The sequence below is a fragment of the Typopeltis vanoorti genome, chromosome 3 (assembly GCF_054136105.1).
Source record: "Typopeltis vanoorti isolate ZY-2024b chromosome 3, IOZ_Tvanoo_1.0, whole genome shotgun sequence".
Taxonomy (NCBI): Eukaryota; Metazoa; Arthropoda; class Arachnida; order Uropygi; family Thelyphonidae; genus Typopeltis; species Typopeltis vanoorti.
Window position 1 is genome coordinate 57,701,029 of NC_143551.1, and position 21,217 is coordinate 57,722,245.

At 36.1% G+C, this 21,217-nt stretch overlaps 1 protein-coding gene across 3 annotated transcripts in view; it reads left to right on the forward strand.

The window, feature by feature from the left end:
• Positions 1-21,217, forward strand: part of Nf-YC (nuclear factor Y-box C) — a 211,168-nt gene that overhangs the window by 67,946 nt on the left and 122,005 nt on the right. For all 3 annotated transcript variants that reach the window (XM_090415626.1, XM_090415627.1, XM_090415628.1), the window contains exon 3: positions 5,105-5,176. In XM_090415626.1, the coding sequence (XP_090271752.1) occupies positions 5,105-5,176 (72 nt within the window). The remainder of the gene's footprint in view (positions 1-5,104; positions 5,177-21,217) is intronic.

Consider the following 21,217-nt stretch of genomic DNA (forward strand, 5'->3'; position numbering starts at 1 on the left):
TTTCTAGTGTTCATTCCCTCATTTAGAGCTGTATTAATAGCCTCTAGAACATTTTGCCATCTTTCTGATGTTTATCTTCTATCAGTCTCTTCTTATAACTTTGTTAATCTACTTTTTCATGTTACTTCACTTTTCTTGTTTTTCTCTGACATTCTCCCAGTGTTTGCTAGGAATTTTTAGTACTCTTTCTTCTTTTCCATGAATTCTTCTTTCTCTTTAATTTCCTGAATATCATGGAGTTCTGATTTTTCTGTCATAATAATATTTTCTTCAGAATGATGCATGTTTTTTTTTTTTTTTTTACATTTCATCCCTAAAACATTAAGATGTTTAAGGTGTCTGATTCTTGTTTTGAAACTGTTTTTCCTAGAATAATATTTGTATATTAATAATATTTGCTGGCTGGTTGGCTGAGTGGTTAGCGTATCTGCTCTCCAGCCAAAAAGCTGTGGGTTCGAATCCTACCTTGGGCATGGATGTTCGTTTGTGAAAATACTAGTGGTGGTGGTGGTCAGCGAGAGATGGCGTTGGTGTAGATGATGAAGATAATTGCGGCTGGTGGATTGGTGGAGACGGAGAGCTATAGAGTAGACCCTCCCTCGATGAGTCTTTGGACTCCCTGGAGGTTTTATGTAATAATAATATTTGAGGCTATAATTTGTGATTGGTTATTGTGTCAGTAATCCATTTGTTTTCATTTATCATGAGTTGCTGTATTTGTTTTCTGAGTTTCATCTGTTTTATGTGTGTAAAGTGTGAACTGTGTTTAGGATACCAATATAGGCAAGTCATTTTCTATAAAAAATTTATAACTTTTTTGCCGATATTTACAATTGGGAAACAGTGTTGACGATCTATTGAATGTCCAATTTTTTGCCAGGGCTTTCGCAGATTGTATGATTGAATATAATCGAAGGAGGTTAGAACTTGTGTATAAATAAGTAAGTAAAAAGAGTTATTTCAGCCTTTCTTTGGTTCAGTCCAGAAAAATAATAATTTCCCAAGTTACTTTTTCCGATTTCTGTGCATATTATATTGCTGTGTTTAAAAATCATATCAAAATTAAATAATTCATGTCTCACTCTAGTATTTGCCAGTGATAATCTCACCACAAAGTGTAAACCTTTTGTGTTTCTCACGTAAATGCCGCATATGAAGCATATCTATTTTTCATTTGACCTTTATGCTTTGCATATTTAAAATTATCTTAATTGATAAATTAAAGTATTCAAAGTTATCCTACAATTTTTATTGCATTGAACCAATTAAGATGAGTGCTGATGCACTATGCACTCTTAAAATTTTCATACATCAATAAAAATGCAATCATACGTTCAAATTGACGTGAATTTTATAGTGCATTTGCATATGCTACACGACAGCAAACCCAACCTAAATGGGCACTCTGATTCCACTGCAAGACAGGTATTATTATCTCTAGAGCACAATATCTGAGGACAGTTGGAGAGATGCCATCAGGACCAGATGTCTTGTTTCTGATGTCTTTTTTTGTCGAAAAACTACAGGAGACGTAAGGTGCCTGGATTCCAGTATATTAGGAAACAGTTCCTCAAAGGAACTGTTTCCTAATATACTGAGGAAAAGAGAGATCCTGGGGGTGGGGGGGTCTACTTTATTCTTGGATTAGGTGCCATCAGGAAGAGAGAAGTGGAAGTGAAGGTGAGCAGAAGTTGCATCCCATAGCCTTAGCAAGGAACTGGAAGGCACAGCTAAGTGCCTTCCAGTTCCTTGGAAAGGAGACAAGTGTTTTGCTTTAGCTTTTATGAAATCTGATTTAAATCTGCTGATGACTGTTCGGCATTTGTTGTGCACTTTTGTATAGGCTGAGGATGAAGCTGGAGTTCTTGATGTTAGCCACCTGCAGTAAGCTGAGTTTTTTCTTTGGCTGCTTTAATACACTTTCTGTTCATCCAGTGCTTGGGAAGTAGATAAAGATTTGGATAGAATGGGGAATGAAGGCCTTCATGGCAGTAAGGATAATTTTCATGACTCATTAGGAACAAGTTTTAGAGTTAGATGAGCAGAAGCTTAGTCAGAGCATATAATTTTTTTATTGGCATCTTTAATTTATAATATAACCAAGTGGAAAAACTTCCAACATTAGTTTATTATTTAGACTAATTTCTCCCTTATTCCATACAAATTTCTTCACTTGACTTCCTACCATATCAACTTTGCTAATTCTGTTGTATTAATCTGAAAATTTATTTGTTTACCCACACCTATCTAAAACCTATCTATCTATCCCAATGGCTTTAACAGGCCTTTAAGGCCCACAACCTTCCAAGCATGCTTGGATTTCGTAACCGAAATACGAGGATAGAATGGTCACTCCTATGCCTCAAGGTATTCTTGGCTGTAGATCCGTGTGTGTTCAAGGGGCCAGTTTGCCTGCTTGCGGGATGAAAAACACCAGATAAACTGGCGGAAAAAACCCTACTGCCCGCGCCCAAGACCGGCTAACTTGGCTATGGCTGAGGAAGATCCTTCAGCTCCTCACGTCTCCGACGGGAATCGAACCTAGGACATTCCTTCCCCAGGCATATGGTTGCGAAGCGCAAAGCCACTAGGCTAACCGCACGGACACCTATCTAAAACCCATATTGTTATTGTTATTATTATTATTATTATTATTATGTGACACTTCCAGGGAGTCCGAAGACTCATCGCAGGAGGGTTCTACAGCTCTGACTCCACCAACTACGATGAACTGCAACTACACCAATGCCATCTACTGCCCACCACTAGTATTTCCAGAGACAATCAAAAACATCCATCCCCACGACGGGATTCGAACCCGCAGCCTTTTGGCTGGAGGGTGGATACGCTAACCACTTGGCCAACCAGGCTGGCATAATATAATATATATATATATATTATTTTCAGGTTTTAGGTTAATGGGTTTGGTTCATACCACGAGTATCAAGTGTCTCTGGCCTCTTTCCAACATATTCATCTAACTTGAAAACAATACTGGTTTTCCTCAAACTATTAAAACTCATATGTTACTTTCACTTATCTTTATCTCTAAAATAAAACAAGAAAAATTGTAATACAAAAAAAAAACAATGTTTAATTAAATAACTATACAAACATAATTATTTGCATGAAGAAAACTGTACGAGAAGAGATTACACCTCCTCTCATACACTCACTCACTTGAAATCTAAATTCAGGTATTAAAAGATTCCAACAAAAGGGGGCAAATTCCTTTACTAATCCTGTCTAAGATTAAAAACTATAGCTTTTTACTACAGTCAACAAAGAAACAAACAAAGAAAACAACTAGAATTAAAACAACTATTGTATATATTATTATCATAAGATCCCATTTAGTCAGAGACTCATGTAGGAGGTCCCTTTTGTCATACACACAGCTCATCATACCATGCCTTAAGCAGATTCAAATTCTCTGCAGAGACCAAGCTCTCAGGCAATGCATTCCATCATTCACAACTATCCATGCAAAAAACCTGTTTCTCACTCACTTGGTCACACCCCTTCTTATACAGCTTCCAGAGATGACCTCTTGTTTTTCCCCAGTTTACCACATTTTATGAAAAAAAACCTCTTCAGCATTAACTTATAAACCCCTTACCAACTTTAAATTAAAGACACAAAGAAATTATTTATTATACTTGGTTTAATCCTTTATCCAAGTGTAAGCAAACAAGTTTGCACCTGAACTATTTTCAGGACTAGGGCAACTCGTATAAAGAAGCTCATGATGTCACATCATTTGCCTTAGTATCCCATAATGCAAAGCACATCTCCTTGCAGACATGTATAATGCTATGCATTATGGGAAGGGCCACTACCCAGATCAGTTTTGACCTTTATTGAGGTCTCATCAGTGGAAGCTAGACCCAGAGGTGATACTAAGGTTGGAGTAGTGCAGAAGTCATATTTTCGTATACGAGTTGCTAAAAGGTGACGCACCTTATAACAGCAAAACGTAATTGACACACCATGGCAGGTCAGCTTGCAAGTTGGCCCCATTCAAGCAGAGGTATGCTGATATCTCAACAAACTGTGGCAAGATGTCTGTGACAAGTAGGCCTGTATGCCCAAAAGGTCTGTAGTCCGCATCCATTTATCCACAATTCATCATAGAACACGTTTTCAGTGATGTTATATCCATAAAAATTAGACAAGATACAATGAGCTAATGTACTCTTTTCAGATGAGAGTCATTTTAATCTTTTGTCTGATTCTAGATGACACTTGATCTGCTGTGAAAGTGGTACAGCTTACCATCACAAAAATGTCTTGAAAGGGTTATATATGGCAGCTGGGAGGGATTATGCTTAATGGGTGCACATCAAGCTACAAGTGCTGGAAAAAAGGATTATGACTGGTGAACGATATTGCAGTGAAATTCTTCAACATCATGTTCGATTGTTTCCCGTGCTGTAGGCGAAGAAGTGAAGAAGTATTTTTTATGGATAACAGTGCCACACTGCATCATACATGAGCAGTGGAGATACTTCTGGAAAACAAGGATATTCACTGATTCAAGTGGTCAGCACCCTCCCCAGATCCCAATGCCATAGAACATGTTTGGGATGCAATAGTGAGATGCATTGCCGCTCGAAATTCCCCCTCCAGAAAACAAACACAGTCCTATCCATGAAATCTAAAGGAGGATTGAGCCAGTTTGCCTCATGAACTCCTGAATCACTTGGTGCTAAGCATGGTACAATGTTGTGAGAGCTGCATTGCAGTTTGGAGTGGACATATTCTATACTGAAATGTCTCTCCACATAGTTTTCTGTAAGCACATTAATTCTTAACTGTGTCCTTATGAAATTTGTAACTATTGCCAAAAATGTATTACAATTTAATTTTTACGAAATTTATGACACATTTTTTGTGTAATATAATTTATTAATATTCTGGCAATAAATTTATGTCCACATTTAGCTGTAGTCATGAAAATGTTTTCATATACAGGTAACAATGTAGTTCATGCTTAGCTTTTAGACACCAGTGTACTTTAGGCTATGTGTCGTGGGTCCTTGAAATCCTGTTTCATGTACTATTTATAATTAATTAATTTTTTTATTTTATTTTTTTATTTCAGAATGACTTTAAAAATCAAGAGTTGCCATTGGCTCGTATAAAAAAAATTATGAAACTTGATGAAGATGTAAAAGTGAGTAATGTGTTCAAGTTCATTTTCGTATGATTGAATTACATGAAATTGGACTTTTTTTTTTTAACTGTATACATAGAAATTGATTTTTCAGATGTCTGTTATTTGCAGTTTTATCATATTTCAACATTGACTTTCCCTTCCCTTTCAAAAAAAAAAAATAAGAAAAGAATCATAAGCTACCGTGTATTCTTTTATTATAACAATATTGTGCATACTTTTACATTGAATACTAAGAGTATAGGTAGTTCCCCCTACTTTATGCATTAATTATACACTTGTAAAGTGGGAATTTCTTTTCCATAGATGTAATGAACAGGGATTACTTTCTCCACAGCGAAATTTAGCTATATCTTATTCTTAGACAATGATTTATTTATCCAAAGAAATGAAAGCGTAATTTTTTTTTTCTTGCAGAAAAATTCAGAGTATGAAATCATAGCCTTTAAAGTATAGTATATTATTAGTCGTTTGTTTACAAGACAGTCTTGTCTTCTCTTTTCTTTATAAATTTCATGATAGCATGCATAAGCATTTTTTAAATCTGTAGCTTTCTTTCTAATGGTGCACTCAATTTGAACCATGTGATTCAAAAATTTCAGTTACTTTTCTATGTGTTGAAAGGCTCTGTTAAGCCAATCCACTTGAAGTGAAGTAATCAACAAGAAGTTTCAGCTGTTAAATCGTTTTCCTCAGCTTCTCATTGTGTGCTTGAAGCAGTTCAGTGATGTCAGTTGTGGAAACCTCAAGCTGCAGTTGGTTAGTAGTATTAATGACCATTTCTCCTTAATTTTGTACGATCACTGCTGGTTCTTAAAATGCTTCAAAATTATCAGTAAACTGAGCACAATTGTACCATATTGTATAGCTATGCATGCAGTTTGAAATGCCTTAGTGTATTTATGAATGTTTGGCATCTGTTTATTGCAGTTAATGTTCATATTTTTGATTGTGTTGATACCTGAAAAAAAGAACTCATAAAGTGGGAACTACCTGTATGGGATTGCAATATTTGTGTTGTCAAGACTGATTTCTTTATCATATTAGTTGTTATGCAAACTGTTATTTTCCTGAGTTCCTTTTCCATGTAATTTTGCTTTCAGTTATTTGCAAAATTATTTTCATTTTAGGTGTTTGTATAAACAGTCTATGAACAACAACATAGACATATAGGAATGAGAGTAAATTTCAATTTTGATGTACTGTTATGCTGAATATATGTGGTGTTTTCACATTTAGCATGATACACATGAAAGTATATTCTTATAATCAAATCTATATGGTTGATGATTTTGAATCCCCCACTTTACTTATTGGAGGAATGAATGGGATAAAGGAATATTATACTACATTTAAACCACCTGCAAAATTAAAGAGCCCACTCAGCTCTTTCAAGGATCCACTCCCTTTCCAAAACTGACCCAGGTTTATACTGAATCATATGCTACTGTAACTTAACATAGGTTAGTGAAGTAGGACAAACACACAGTTTCATTAAGAAATGAAGAAAGGACCTAAACAACACATGAAATTCAATAATTATGTGAAAGCAGGCTCTTTTAATTATGCCACAGACCTTGATTGGAAAGGCACCCATTCCTTATTGCAAAAATCTAGTATGAATTGAAATTCGAAGAAGCTTGTGAAATGTTAATCAGTCACCTAAATATCAACAAAAATTGTGATTTAAGAATCTCTTAAAGAATAGAACTGTAGATTCTTAACAATACAGGGTTCCACTGGTCTTCAAGCAAGACAGCAGGATTCCAGAATATTAAACTATAGCCAATAGTTAATTATGCAGTTTTATTTCATTCGTTATGTATAGTAATCTCTCAATTATCCAACACAGGAGGAGAGCACTTTGCTAGTTGGATAATTGAAGGGGTGGATAACCGAAGGTACAATTGCAGGATGTTGTACCAGAAGTCATTTGACACACGGACTCATTAAAGGGTCTGTCAGCTGAAGGTTCATTCATTTGAAGGTTGGATAATTGAAAAATCATTTTATTTATTTATTTATTTTGTGAGTAGTTAATTTTGTCTTATTAATTCCCTGCTGTGTACTAGCTGTGCACTATTACCATTTTCAATAATGGTAGATTATAGAAAGTTCTTATAACACTGAATTGCTGAAGATGATCATTTCTGCTTTGTGTCTTTTGTTCCGATGATGATGCCAATTTGCTGTACTGGAGTTGGGCTGATTCAGCAACATAGAGATATTAGTTTGTGAGTCTTGACACTTTGAGCGCTGCATTTCCATCATCATCAAATTCCTGATATATATATATATATATCAGGAATTTGATGATATACCTTTCTTTCCATGTAATCTCTCGTAGACAGGCTTATACGTTGGTTATGCATTTCTAAATCACTTAGGGAATTGAACAACGTAGATCCGAATATAAATTAAATTATACTTTAATAAATATTTCCGATATTTCGGCAATGTCACGTTGCCATTTTTAAAAGGAACTTACAAAAAGGCACGTGCACGCAGGCACTGCAACACAGTAACTGAGAATGAAGGTATGAAGCTATTGTTCTCCTAGAAGTCCTGATGGTGCCCTCTAGCAGGCTAAGTAGGTGTTCTTGGCCGTTGGGCTGAAGGTCTGCTGATGTATGCCTCCCAAATTTGGGACAGTCGCATACAACCAAATTTGTTGAGGTTTGGGGAGTTTCTTAGGGCTGAGGCTGATTCCATAAATAGTCTTTCGAATTTGTATTTGCTATGGTGTATTACTGTAGCTTTCTTCCACCATATTCTGTGGCGTGTATCCAGAGCATGGTCTGCAAGACCAGAATGGCTGTACTTGTGAAACCGGATGTAGTCCTTGTGTTCAGAAATTCTGATATTCGCTGTCCTGCCTGTTTGGCCAAAGTATGACAGTTTACAACTGCAAGGGACCTGGTATACACCAGGTAGGTCTAGGGGAAGTGGTTGGTCTTTGGTGGAGCGGATAAGGGATGCCAATTTTCTGTAAGGCCTGTAACAGGAGGTGAGGTCATGTTTTTTTAAAATTTTGGTAATTTTTTCCGAGGTGCCTCGGATGTAGGGAATGGTGATGGATTTAGAGTAATCTTTGTTGTGGAGGGGGGGGGGGGCTGTGGTTTGTAGGTTTTAATATTTTTTGGATTTTTTGGGGGGAGTAGCCATTGGCTGAGAAAGTGTTGAGGATATGATTTAGTTCAGTGTTTAGGGCCATGTTGTTAAAACAGATTAGTTTAGCCCTGTTGTATAGTGTTTTCACCACTCCATATTGTTGTGAAGGGGGGGGGGATTGTTGGTGAATGTATCTGCCTGTATGGGTGGGTTTTCTATAAACTGAGAAAACCAAGGTTCCATCAGGCTGGCAGGTGACTAGTGTGTCTAGGAAAGGGAGGCTGTTGTTTTCCTCTTTTTCCAGGGTGAACTTGATTCTGGAGTGTTGGTTGTTTAAGTGTGTAAGGAAGGAGAGGAGTGTTTCAGAGCCATGTGGCCAAATAGCGAACACATCATCATCATAGCAGAGCCATATGGTTGGTTTTTTGTGGGGCAGAGGCTAAGGCTTTTTCTTCAAAGGTCTCCATAAAGAAATTGGCCAAGGGTGTGTGAGCTCTTTGGCCAAATGTTTAGCTAATTTGTATGTGGGGGAATCAATGCCATCCACTATGGGACATAATGGCACATTTTCTTTATTTTTGGGAGTCCGTAAATACGGGGACGGGGGGGGGGGGTATAGGTTAAACGGCTTTAATCTGTTGGTAACTTCTACAGGCCAAGAAATAACTTTCTTAAGGAGCCTGTGAAGTTTTCTGATTTGTGAGTTGGTGGGATTATATTCGATAGGGAAGTAAGTAGCCCGATCTAATAGAAGAGCATTAAGCTTACCTTTGTAGTCCTTTTGGTTAAGTACTGCAGTTGCATTTCCCTTATCTGCTTTGGTGATAACTAATTCTTTATTATTCCTTATCAATCCTTATCACCAAAGCAGATAAGGGAAATGATGCAACTGTAGTACTTAACCAAAAGGACTACAAAGGTAAGCTTAATGCTCTTCTATTAGATCAGGCTACTTACCTCCCTATTGAATATAATCCCACCAACTCACAAATCAGAAAACTTCACAGGCTCCTTAAGAAAGTTACTTCTTGGCCTGTAGAAGTTACCAACAGATTAAAGCAGTTTAACTTGATACCCCCCCCCCGTATTTATGGACTCCCAAAAATACATAAAGAAAATGTGCCATTACGTCCCATAGTGGATGGCATTGATTCCCCCCCACATACAAATTAGCTAAACATTTGGCCAAAGAGCTCACACACTATACTGGCAACACACCATCACACATAAAAAAACTCAGCCCATGGTCTGCTTTGACGTCTCCTCCTTATTCACAAATGTCCCACTCAAGGAAATTTTAGAGCTAATCCAAGCTAAATTTTCTCCCGATATCTCAGCCCTATTTCAGTTCACAATGAATTCAGGCTATTTTGTTTGGCACGGAAAATTCTACAAACAAATAGAGGGGACAGCCATGGGTTCACCACTCTCCCCACCCTTGGCCAATTTCTTTATGGAGACCTTTGAAGAAAAAGCCTTAGCCTCTACCCCACAAAAACCAACCATATGGCTCTGCTACGTTGATGATGATGTGTTCGCTATTTGGCCACATGGCTCTGAAACACTCCTCTCCTTCCTTACACACTTAAACAACCAACACTCCAGAATCAAGTTCACCCTGGAAAAAGAGGAAAACAACAGCCTCCCTTTCCTAGATACACTAGTCACCCGCCAGCCTGATGGAACCTTGGTTTTCTCGGTTTATAGAAAACCCACCCATACAGGCAGATACATTCACCAACAATTCCCCCCCCCCCCTTCACAACAATATGGAGTGGTGAAAACACTATACAACAGGGCTAAACTAATCTGTTTTAACAACATGGCCCTAAACACTTAACTAAATTACATCCTCAACACTTTCTCAGCCAATGGCTACCTCCCCCCCCCCAAAATCCAAAAAATATTAAAACCTACAAACCACAGCCCCCCCCCCCTCCACAACAAAGATTACTCTAAAGCCATCACCATTCCCTACATCCGAGGCACCTTGGAAAAAATTACCAAAATTTTAAAAAAACATGACCTCACCTCCTGTTACAGGCCTTACAGAAAATTGGCATCCCTTATCCGCTCCACCAAAGACCAACCACTTCCTCTAGACCTACCTGGTGTATACCAGGTCCCTTGCAGTTGTAAACTGTCGTACCTTGGCCAAACAGGCAGGACAGTGAATATCAGAATTTCTGAACACAAGGACTACATCCGGTTTCACAAGTACAGCCATTCTAGTCTTGCAGACCATGCTCTGGATACACGTCACAGAATACGGTGGAAGAAAGCTACAGTAATACACTGTAGCAAATACAAATTCGAAAGACATTTATGGAATCAGCCTCAGCCCTAAGAAACTCCCCAAACCTCAAAAAATTTGGTTGTATGTGACTGCCCCAAATTTGGGAGGCATACATCAGCAGACCTTCATCCCAGCGGCCAAGAACACCTACTTAGCCCGCTAGAGGGCACCATCAGGACTTCTAGGAGAATGATAGCTTCATACCTTCATTACTGTGTTGTAGTGCCTGCGTGCACGTGCCTTTTTGTAAGTTCCTTTTGAAAATGGCAACGCGACGTTGCCAAAATGTCGGAAATATTTATTAAAGTATAATTTAATTTATATTCGGATCTACGTTGTTCAAATCCCTAAGTGATTTAGAAATTCCATGTAATCTATTCATAGCATACCCAGAAAATAGAAAATCCTGTGGTTGGTATTAGTAATTACATGTAGGATTGGTCTTCAGATCCATCAATAATACATTTCTAAACTACCAATCCTTTATTAAATCCAAAAAGTGTCATAAATTTGGCCTTGCTGAAGATACATTGACTAATACCAGCCACATGATCCTCCGGGATAATGCTAAATTATTGCACAGTTGCTTCCACAAATTAGAATCTTTTTAAAGAAAGTGCTGATGGCTCATTTCTGCTTTGTGTCTTTTGTTCTGATGATGATGCCAATTTGTTGTACTGGAGTTGGGCTGATTCAGCAACATAAAGATATTAGTCTGTGAGTCTTGACACTTTGAGCTCTGCATTTCATCAAATTCCTGATATGTATTTCCTGTCTGTATTTCCATGTAATCTATTCATAGCATACCCAGAAAATAGAAAATCCTGTGGTTGGTATTAGTAATTACATGTGGGATTGGTCTTCAGATCCATTAATAACACATTTCTAAACTACCAATCCTTTATTAAATCCAAAAAGTGTTATAAATTTGGCCTTGAAATGGATAAAATTGAGTATCCACATGATCTGTTTTAAAATTCTTTTTATAACAGATCTTTGATGGCTTTCTTTACTGCATAAACCTTCATGATGGGTTGTCTGTGTTCAAAATTTGGGAAATTGTATTTCTTAGTTATATATATATACACACACACAAGAGTGGTCTGAAAAGTTCTCGGCCTCAACCATAGATGGCAACACTACCGGCAAAAAAATTTTTTTTCTAAGTTGGTACATCTGTCAAGCATCCATGTGAAATTGCAAGTCAGTCTATCGAGTAGTTTGTTTTATACAGCAGTCTGAAGCAAAAATGTTGTCTGTATCCCTAGAAATGGATAAAATTGAGTACCCACATGATCTGTTATAAAATTCTTTGTAAAAGGAGGTTTAATACCAAAAGAAATTCATTCAAAGTTCATAAGAGTTTATGAGCACTCTTCTCTTTCATTTTCGACAATTAAGAAATATGCTGCTGAGTTTAAATGTGGCCGTACCAGCCTTGAAGATGATCCACATGAAGGATCCAAAAAAGTTTAAGAACACCAGAAATCATTGATCAAGTGCACGATATGGTATTGGATGACCGAAAAGTCAACGTGCATTAAATTGCTGAGACTATAGGTATTTCAAGAGTGTGCAGGATATATTTTGCATGAAGAATTGCAAATGAAAAAGCTTTGCACAAGATGGGTGCCATGCTTGCTCACAGCAGATCAAAAATACACTCGCATGAAAATCTCGCATAGAAAATCCTGTGGTTGGTATTAGTAATTACATGTGGGATTGGTCTTCAGATCCATTAATAACACATTTCTAAACTACCAATCCTTTATTAAATCCAAAAAGTGTTATAAATTTGGCCTTGAAATGGATAAAATTGAGTATCCACATGATCTGTTTTAAAATTTTTCACTAAAAAAATTCGTGAGAAAAGACCTGTTTTGGAAAGAGCATTTTAACAAGAATGAAACTGATTTTGTGTGTCAATTTATTACTATGGATGAGACTTGGATTCATCATTACACACACCAGAATCCAAACAGCAGTCAAAACAGTGGACTGAAGCCAGTTGTTCAGCGCCAAAGCAGACAAAGTCGGTTCTATAAGCAGGAATGGTCATGGCATCGGTGTTTGGGATGCTAAAGCATTTTGTTTATTAATTATCTTGAAAAGGGTAAAACAATAACTGGGGAATATTATTACGATCTTTTAACCAGACTACATAAAAAAATTCGTGAGAAAAGACCTGGTTTGCAGAAGGAAAAAAAAATCATCTTTCATCAGGACAATGCACCTGCCCACAAAGATGTTTTGGCAATGAGAAAATTAAGAGATCTGCACTATGAATATGAATTGTTGGAACATCCACCCTATTCCACAGATTTGGCTCCCTCTGACTTCTATCTCTTCCCAAAACTAAAACTCTTCCTCGCTGGTCAGCATTTTTCTTCAAATCAAAAGGTGATTGCATCTGTAGAGAGGTATTTCGCAGATCTTACTGAGAACCACTACAGGGATAGGATAATAGTGCTGGAGTCACTGGAATAAATGTATTAGTCTTAAACAAGAATATGTTGAAAAAGAAAAATAATTTTGAAATTATTAATTAGTTTTTTTATTGTTAGGCCAAGAACTTTTCAGATCACCCTTGTGTGTGTGTGTATATATATGTGTGTGTGTGTGTGTATATATATATATATATATATATATATATATATATATATAGAGAGAGAGAGAGAGAGAGAGAGAGAGAGAGAGAGAGAGAGAGAGACACTCCTACATCACATCCTGATACATAGTATTATTACGTGGCTCTCACGACTGCACAGGAAAAAGATAGCCTTTTCTATGCAATTGTATTATTTGAATTTCCCAATTCCATTTTTGTTAAACTGATGATTTATTAAGAAACTTAAACTGGAATATTTGTATTAATTACAGTTAAATATCTTTCCACTGTGTTTACATATGTATTTTATGTTTCTTCAAACTAAATTATTCCAGACATCCAGAATATCTTCAGTTTTTATACTGTTCAATAGTCTTCAGAACATTTATTTATTTTTCTTGAATGATATGAATACAAACTGGCCAAGAAGGAATAGCGCAGTCATCAGTTCCACATTTAAGCAAAAAATTTTTATTAACACAACAAAACAGAGTGCTAATACAGAAATTGTTCAAAGCTTTATCCATTCAATGCATTTAACAATTCTTTTTTACCACAGAGTGTCACACCTGATATAAATCCAGAGTGATTTGTTCACAAGTATGGGCAATTTTTTTGTTTAAGTTTCTCAGTTTTCCAGGATTTGGGAGTGTAAACTGCATTCTTCAGAATAAACCAGAGGAAAAATCCAATTGAGTATGATTTGGTGATTGGGCAGGGTTCTTAACCTATCCACAGGGCACTGGAAATGTTAATTCGACCAAAATGGAAATCAATAATTAATGAAAATAATAATAATAAATTATAAAAACAATAAGAAAATCTTAGTGATGACTATTGTTCTGGCAACTTCCCTATTATTTTCAAACCATGCTGTATGTATGTTTTAGTCTGCACTTTCACAAATATGACATTTCTAAGAAAAAATAGGTGACCAAACAGAATAGCATCAGTTTGCAGAATCATATTAAAAAGGAAAGGAATTTGACATTTGTTAGTTTAAGAATGTGTGAGCAGAACTTATCTAAGGAAGTATGATCATTTAAACAGAATGAGAACAGAAAGGTTAGCAAAACAGATGTTTGATGTCTGGATGGTAGGAAAAAGGACCAAGAACTAAGTGACTTCATGCATTTAGTTCTACCCTAGAAGACTGAAATGTAAGATTTACCAGTATTGGAGAGCTGACAAATAACAGATTAATTTGGAAGAAAATTGTCGATGTGAACTTAATTATGTAGTACTTCTATAATATCTTGTTACATCTTGTGTAACATTGTGATGTTGATTAGTTGTTAATTTATGTTTGTCCTGTTATTATAGATTAAATTATCTAATATTTTCCCCAACTTTATAGTTTTTATCCCCAAGCCTATATATTTGGTATTTCACTATGCTACTTACATGAAAATTGCCCATACTTGTTTCTTTTAGATAAGTTTATACGTTGGTAACACATGACTATTAAATTATTTCAGGAAATTATAACGTATACTAGAATATTAATTAAAAGAAACTTTAATCAATACTTCCTATATTTCAGCAATGTCACATTGCCATCTTCATGGGAACATAAAACTATGACACGTGCATGCAGGCACTAACAACGAGGACATAGTAGTCTGTCCTACTATGGCCAAACAGGCAGGACATCAGAACACAAAGACTACATCCAGTTTCACCAGTGGACTTGCTGACCATGCTCTGGATACCTGCCATAGAATAGGCTGGAAGAAAGCCACTGTACTACACCTCAGCAAATTTAAATACAAAAGATTGTTCATGGAATCAGCCTCAGCTCTAAAAAATTTTCCAAACCTCAACAAATTTGGTTGCATGAGACTGCCTCAAATTTGGGAAGCTTGCATCATGAGAACATCAGCCCAACAGTCAAGACAACCCAATATAGCCTGCTAGGGACACCTTTAGGACTCTAGGAACAAAGTTAATTTCTCTCTTCTGCCTCATTTGCTCGTTGTTAGTGCCTGCGTGCACATGTCATAGTTTTATGTTCCCATGAAGATGCCAATGTGACATTGCCAAAATATAAGAAGTATTGATTAAAGCTTCTTTTAATTAATGTTCTAGTATATGTTGTACTTTCACTTTTTTATATATTTTATTAACAAAATGCGTGCACACATATAACTTAGAGAATGAAACTGTATATTAAAACTTAATTAATGACCATTCTACTCTCTCTCTTTCTCTCTCTCTCTCACACACACACACACACACACACACACACACACACACACACACACACACACACACACACAACCTTAAAACATTGAGTCAAATCTTTTCTGACATTAAGTACAAAAAATCTGCAGAAATTAACCTATTTCAGTCAGAGACTCAGAAATAAGGTAACTTGACAAATTTTGTTTCCTGGAAAGTAGAAACACATATCTTCCACATTAATCATGTCTTTTAGGTTAGTGGAAGTTCTCTAAGGAAAAACAGCAGCAACAGATTTCCTTGCACACAGTCACATAAGAAATGACTATCTGTACCTGTGTCTTCAGTATATACTCTGCTGCAAGTATATTCAGTTTCTGTTTAAGGCAAGTACCAAAAACATTAACAGTTTTCTTCATAAGGTCAACTATTCAGCACTGAAATAGAATACAACTATTTAAGAATGTTCCTGTATTTTTACTCTTGGTAGCTATCAGTTCCATAAACACAGAAAATAGCTTGCTATCCAATCTTCAAAAAAAAAAAATCACAACATTGAAGATACATTAACTTCTCAACAGGAACTTAAACAAATAAGAAACCCACTGAAAATCACCATTTATTCCTTATAGTTGTTTACTTTATTTCTTAAGGGAATCATTTACCACTCTCCCTTTTCTTTTTCTATCTGTTTCCCCTCCCCCCATTTTTTTAAAATCTCTCTCTGTAATTCTCTTTCTCATGTCCAGCAGACATACACTATATTCTCTAATTTTTACTGTGTGAATGACATCATGACAACTGGGTATCATAAACAGCAAAGAGGAGTTTTCAGTAATTGTGACTGCATATGTTTGTTGGCAGTGCAATGAAGTTTCTTTTCCACTTGATGACTATTTCATGCACTCACTATAAAAAACTTCTGTAGGTATTTCAATTCCAACAATGTAAGAAGGTATGTACATCTTGCCAGTTCTTGTTGTTGCTGCTAAATATAAAACTAATTTCACCAGTTAGTTAAACCATGAGATTCGGTTAGGCTTAATGACTGGTCAGCAACTGATAGCAAAACTACAAGCACTACTGCTATATATATATTTTTTTTTTTACATCGGAATATCATTTTAATGTAATTTTATCAACATAACAATATTTTTATACATCTTTTATTTCACTTTTAATTAACTAAACTAACAATATCTTTCATAAATAAAATTACATAAAGATATTTAAATATTCACACTGATATTAATTTCTTATGCTGCTGTCTAGAGCTCAAACAAGAATTCAGTTTTTCCTTTTTTTTTCTTTTCATTTTTCTTTTATATATTTGGTTTAATCCTTAATCCAAGTGTAAGCAAACAAAGTTTGTGCCTGAAGTACTTTCAGGACTGGGGCAATTCATAGCAAAAGTGATATAATTTCTCATCACTTGCCTTAGTATCCCACAATGCAAAGCACATCTTGCAGACATGTATAATGCTATGCATTAAGGGAAGGTCCACTATCCAGACTGGTATATGGTTTATGGAAATATGACTTCTCCATTACTTCCGCCTTAGTATCACCCCTCTGGGTCTGGCTCCCACTGATGAGACCTCAATAAAGGTCAAAACCGGTCTGGGCAGTGACCCTTCTCTTAATGCATAGCATTATACATGTCTGCAAGGAGATGTATAATGTAAGCAAACTTTGTTTGCTTACACTTGGATAAAGGATTAAACCAAATATATAATTGGTAGCATAGCCAAGTGAAAAAACTTCCATCATTTTTCTTTATATCAAATGTTTTCTCTAATGCCTCAGGAAAACTACTGTATTTCTTACTTAGTGGGACCTTCTTGGAATCTTAATAGACCATAAGCACAAATAAATCTCGTTGTTGAATTTGCCATTTGAAAATTTGCTAGCATTACTCTTTTTGAAATTGCATTAGCAATTTCAAGTAGAGTGATTAATTTTAACATTAAATTACTAAATTCTTTCCATGATCACTATTGCCTCTATATTAACATCAACCAGTTATTATTTATCAGTATCTCATCAATTTGAGTTTAGAGACTAGTAAAATTGAGTGAAGAGAGACAAGTAAAATCAGGATTTGTTGCTTTAAAGAACATAGCCGAACAGAGTATAGAGTTCAGAACTTATTTATACCAAAATTTTATAGATTTTGATATTGTTAGAATTTTTGACAATATTGATAGAATATTGTGGATAATTATTAAGATTGCAAAATTCCTTACCTGTTCTTGAATTAATTCACTAACAAATATGTGAGAATAATGGGAATGTAGCAAGAAAGTAATAGCTATGTTATTGCACAGCAGATAACATCAGAAATTTTGAGATAAAGATGCGAGACACGGTTATGTAATGTCTGGGATGCTTGGGATGATTTTTAACTCAGACATTACCTTAAAGTACAAGCCATTAGGAAAAAGAAAACCAGAACGTCCTCTTAAACGATTCAACGATGACTTCTAAGGCCGGAACAGGCCATATTAGGCCTAAATCTTTGATACGTATGATGATGATGACATTACCTCATCACCAAAAATTGCTTACAAATGGTTACACAACTAGAAAAATGGATACAAGTATAAGGAGAAGAATAAAATGGAATTTCACATCAATTTTGGATCTGGACTATGCACATGACAGTTTTAATATCATTAAAACACTGTTGTACATGAAAAACCAGAAGCTTTGTGTAAAATAACTGAAAAACTTAAAAATGAATATAAGTAGAACAAAAATTTTTAAATAGTGCAATGAATGCCAGAAAGAAATTAAGATTGACCAACATACAACAGGAGTTAAGAATTTTATATATTATTATTTTTACCTGGGATTCATTGAGGGAGACCCATATCAAACCACATCAATTGTTATACCTACTCTTGAATTCATTCATGTTACCTGCACTCACCACCTCCGAAGGAAGCTCATTCCAATCACACACTGCTCTATGAGAGAAAAATATGGCTCTTACCTCTTTCTTGACTACATTCATTCTCAACTTCCAAGGATGCCCTCTTTTCCCTCTCCCCATCCTCCATAAAATTAAAAATTTTATCTACTGATATACAATATGAACCCCTCTTTCTTCTCTTTGCTGGTGTCTCCATCCACAAAATCTCAGTCTGTCTTCATTATCTACATTCCACAGTCCCAGTATCATCTTTAATTCTGATCTTTGCTCCCTTCCTCCCCTACCCCCCTTCCCTCCACTGGATCCACATCACCTTGAAACCAGATAAGGAAGATCCCTTATACAGAAAGATCCCTATCCTGATCAGTTTCTTATAGCATAACTTTGCCAATATAATATTAGCCAGAAGACAGAATGTAATAATGAGGTAAGGGTTGTAGAGAATAGGTTGAATCACAGCAGTAAAGAACTCCACTATAGGACTAACATTGAATTAAGGAAGCCTGACTGTGTAGTAAAGGGAAGAGATGAGTTAGTAATTTTTGATGCACAGGTTTTGGGTGCTGGATGGCCACCACTACCCCTCCATCGTGAGAAACTGCTTATCATGCTTAAAATTAGACTTGGTAATACTTGGTATGACTACTTCAGGAAGAACACTATATCATACCAAAATTTACCTTTGCAACCATATCTTTTAAAGGTGTATAGTTGTTGCAGAGTTATATGGACTTATTAAGCTTCAGACTTTCTCAGGCTGATTTTAAGATACTCTCTGTGCATGCTTTGCAGGGGCACATTGGCTGCATGAAGGACTTACCAGAGAATGACTTCTTGACTCCCCATGTCTGGAGTTGGATAGCACACGATATTGTTGAGACCTAGGCATCTTCAGGCTCTACATGTGGGTCCATAGTATGTAGAATTGTCTCGATGCAAAGTTAGAAAAAAAAAAAAAATTAAACTTCAATAAGTAGAGCGTATTTTCCACCTTAAGATAAAGTTACCAAATGTCCTACAATTTGATCTTCAGTCCTCCATCCTCCCACCTTTGAACAAAAACAGTAAATGTCATACTTTTACAGTTTTGAATTTTAACCTTCAGTTTTATATGAAGTGGAACAAAGTGTCTGTTCAATGAAATGGTTGTGTTAGGCATGCACGAGTCACCTTCCAATGGAATGGGTGCATTTTTTCTTGGCCTCAATGCACCTCTCGCATTTCAAAAATAAAACAGTTTCATTATAGAGCTTATGTAGGACAGACACTTTGGCTTCATCTTTGAGTGAAGTAAAACATGCAGTAGTCTATAACTTTTTTTTTTGTATGCTTTCATGAATGACGAAATGGCTGCATTTTTTCTCGGCATCAATGTGCATGTTGAAAAAATGCAGTAGTCTCACTTTTTCTTTTTGTATACTTTTGTGAATGACTAAATTAATTTCAACATGGTTAAATGTTGCATGTAAAATGTTCATTTCAGGTTTGTATTTGATTGAATTGAGACACAAAAAAAGTTTTGTTCAGCTAAAAGCATTCTACTGGGTACATTAAAATTGGAATTATTATTATTCGTAAGTTACTTATAAAAATATTTGATTAACCCAAAATATTTTTTTGTAGAATCAGAATTATTAAGACAAAATATAGATTTAATGAAAATCTTCAAAACCAATGGGAAGTTTTTGGTATTGAGACCACTTTGTGATGTAGATAAACAGTTGCTTATTTTATTAAACATTAAACAAAAAGGAGGTTAATTATTATGGGGGGATTTCAACTATGGTAATTTTGATTGGAAGAAGGAGAGGACACACTTGAGGAAGGAAATGGATTTTATTCAATTATTAAGGGATAACTATCTGAGACAGCATGTAATTGAAAATACTAGGAGTGTGAGAGTGCTTGACCGGGTAATAGCATCTGAGAATTTAACTGTAATGAATATGACCATGTTGCCACCTATTGGTGAGAGAGATCATAAGGTCTTGACCTGGGAGGTGGCTAAAGGTGTGGAATTTTCGATTAAGACAGGGTATATGTGGAATTACCGTGCTGGCAAGTATGACAAGCTTAGGAGATTGCTTGGATCAGTGCCATGGTATGTAAAACTGCAAGGGCTAGATGTCGATAGAGCATGGGAAGTGGTCAAAGAGCATTTACAGGAAGTTATGGCTGATTGTATACCTAGGGTCCGAATAGTAAAACAAGTAGGGGTTAAATGGATGAATAACACCATTAAGCTTGAGCTGCAAAAAAAGAAACTGTGGAGGGAATTTAAAGAAAGAGGTGACCTGCAGGCACACGAACAGTATAAAGTGCAGGCCAGAAGGGTAACGAGTGTGGTAAAAAAAGGCAAAAGCGGATTATGAAAGGAAACTAGCTATGCAAGCTAAAGAGAATCCCAAACAGTTCTTTCAATATGCTGCAAGCAAAAAAAAAAAAAACTGTGCACGGCAAAATGATTTTAAGGAATGACGATGGTAAGGAGGTCACTGAATTAGTCGATATAGTGGAATTACTGAGTGAGCACTTTGCAAGAGTATATCATCCAGGTGATGACATAGAAAAAATGAAGGAACCATTAGTTTATACGGGAATAATGATGAATGAAGTGGAGGTGAATAGTCTATTACAGAACCTTAATGTGAATACATCTGTGGGATTGGATGGTATACCGGCACGGGTTTTACATGAAGCGGCTAAAGAATTATCAGTGCCCTTGACCATGTTGTTTAATCTGAGTCTCGGGTCTGGTTTAGTCCCGAAGGTGTGGAAAGAGGAGAAAATAGTTCCACTGCATAAAGGAGGATCCAAGACTACTGTTGCAAATTGCCAACTGATCAGCATATCAGGAGTCGTTGTCAAGGGCTTGGAGAAAGTAGTCAAGGGAAAAATACAGGAATGGAT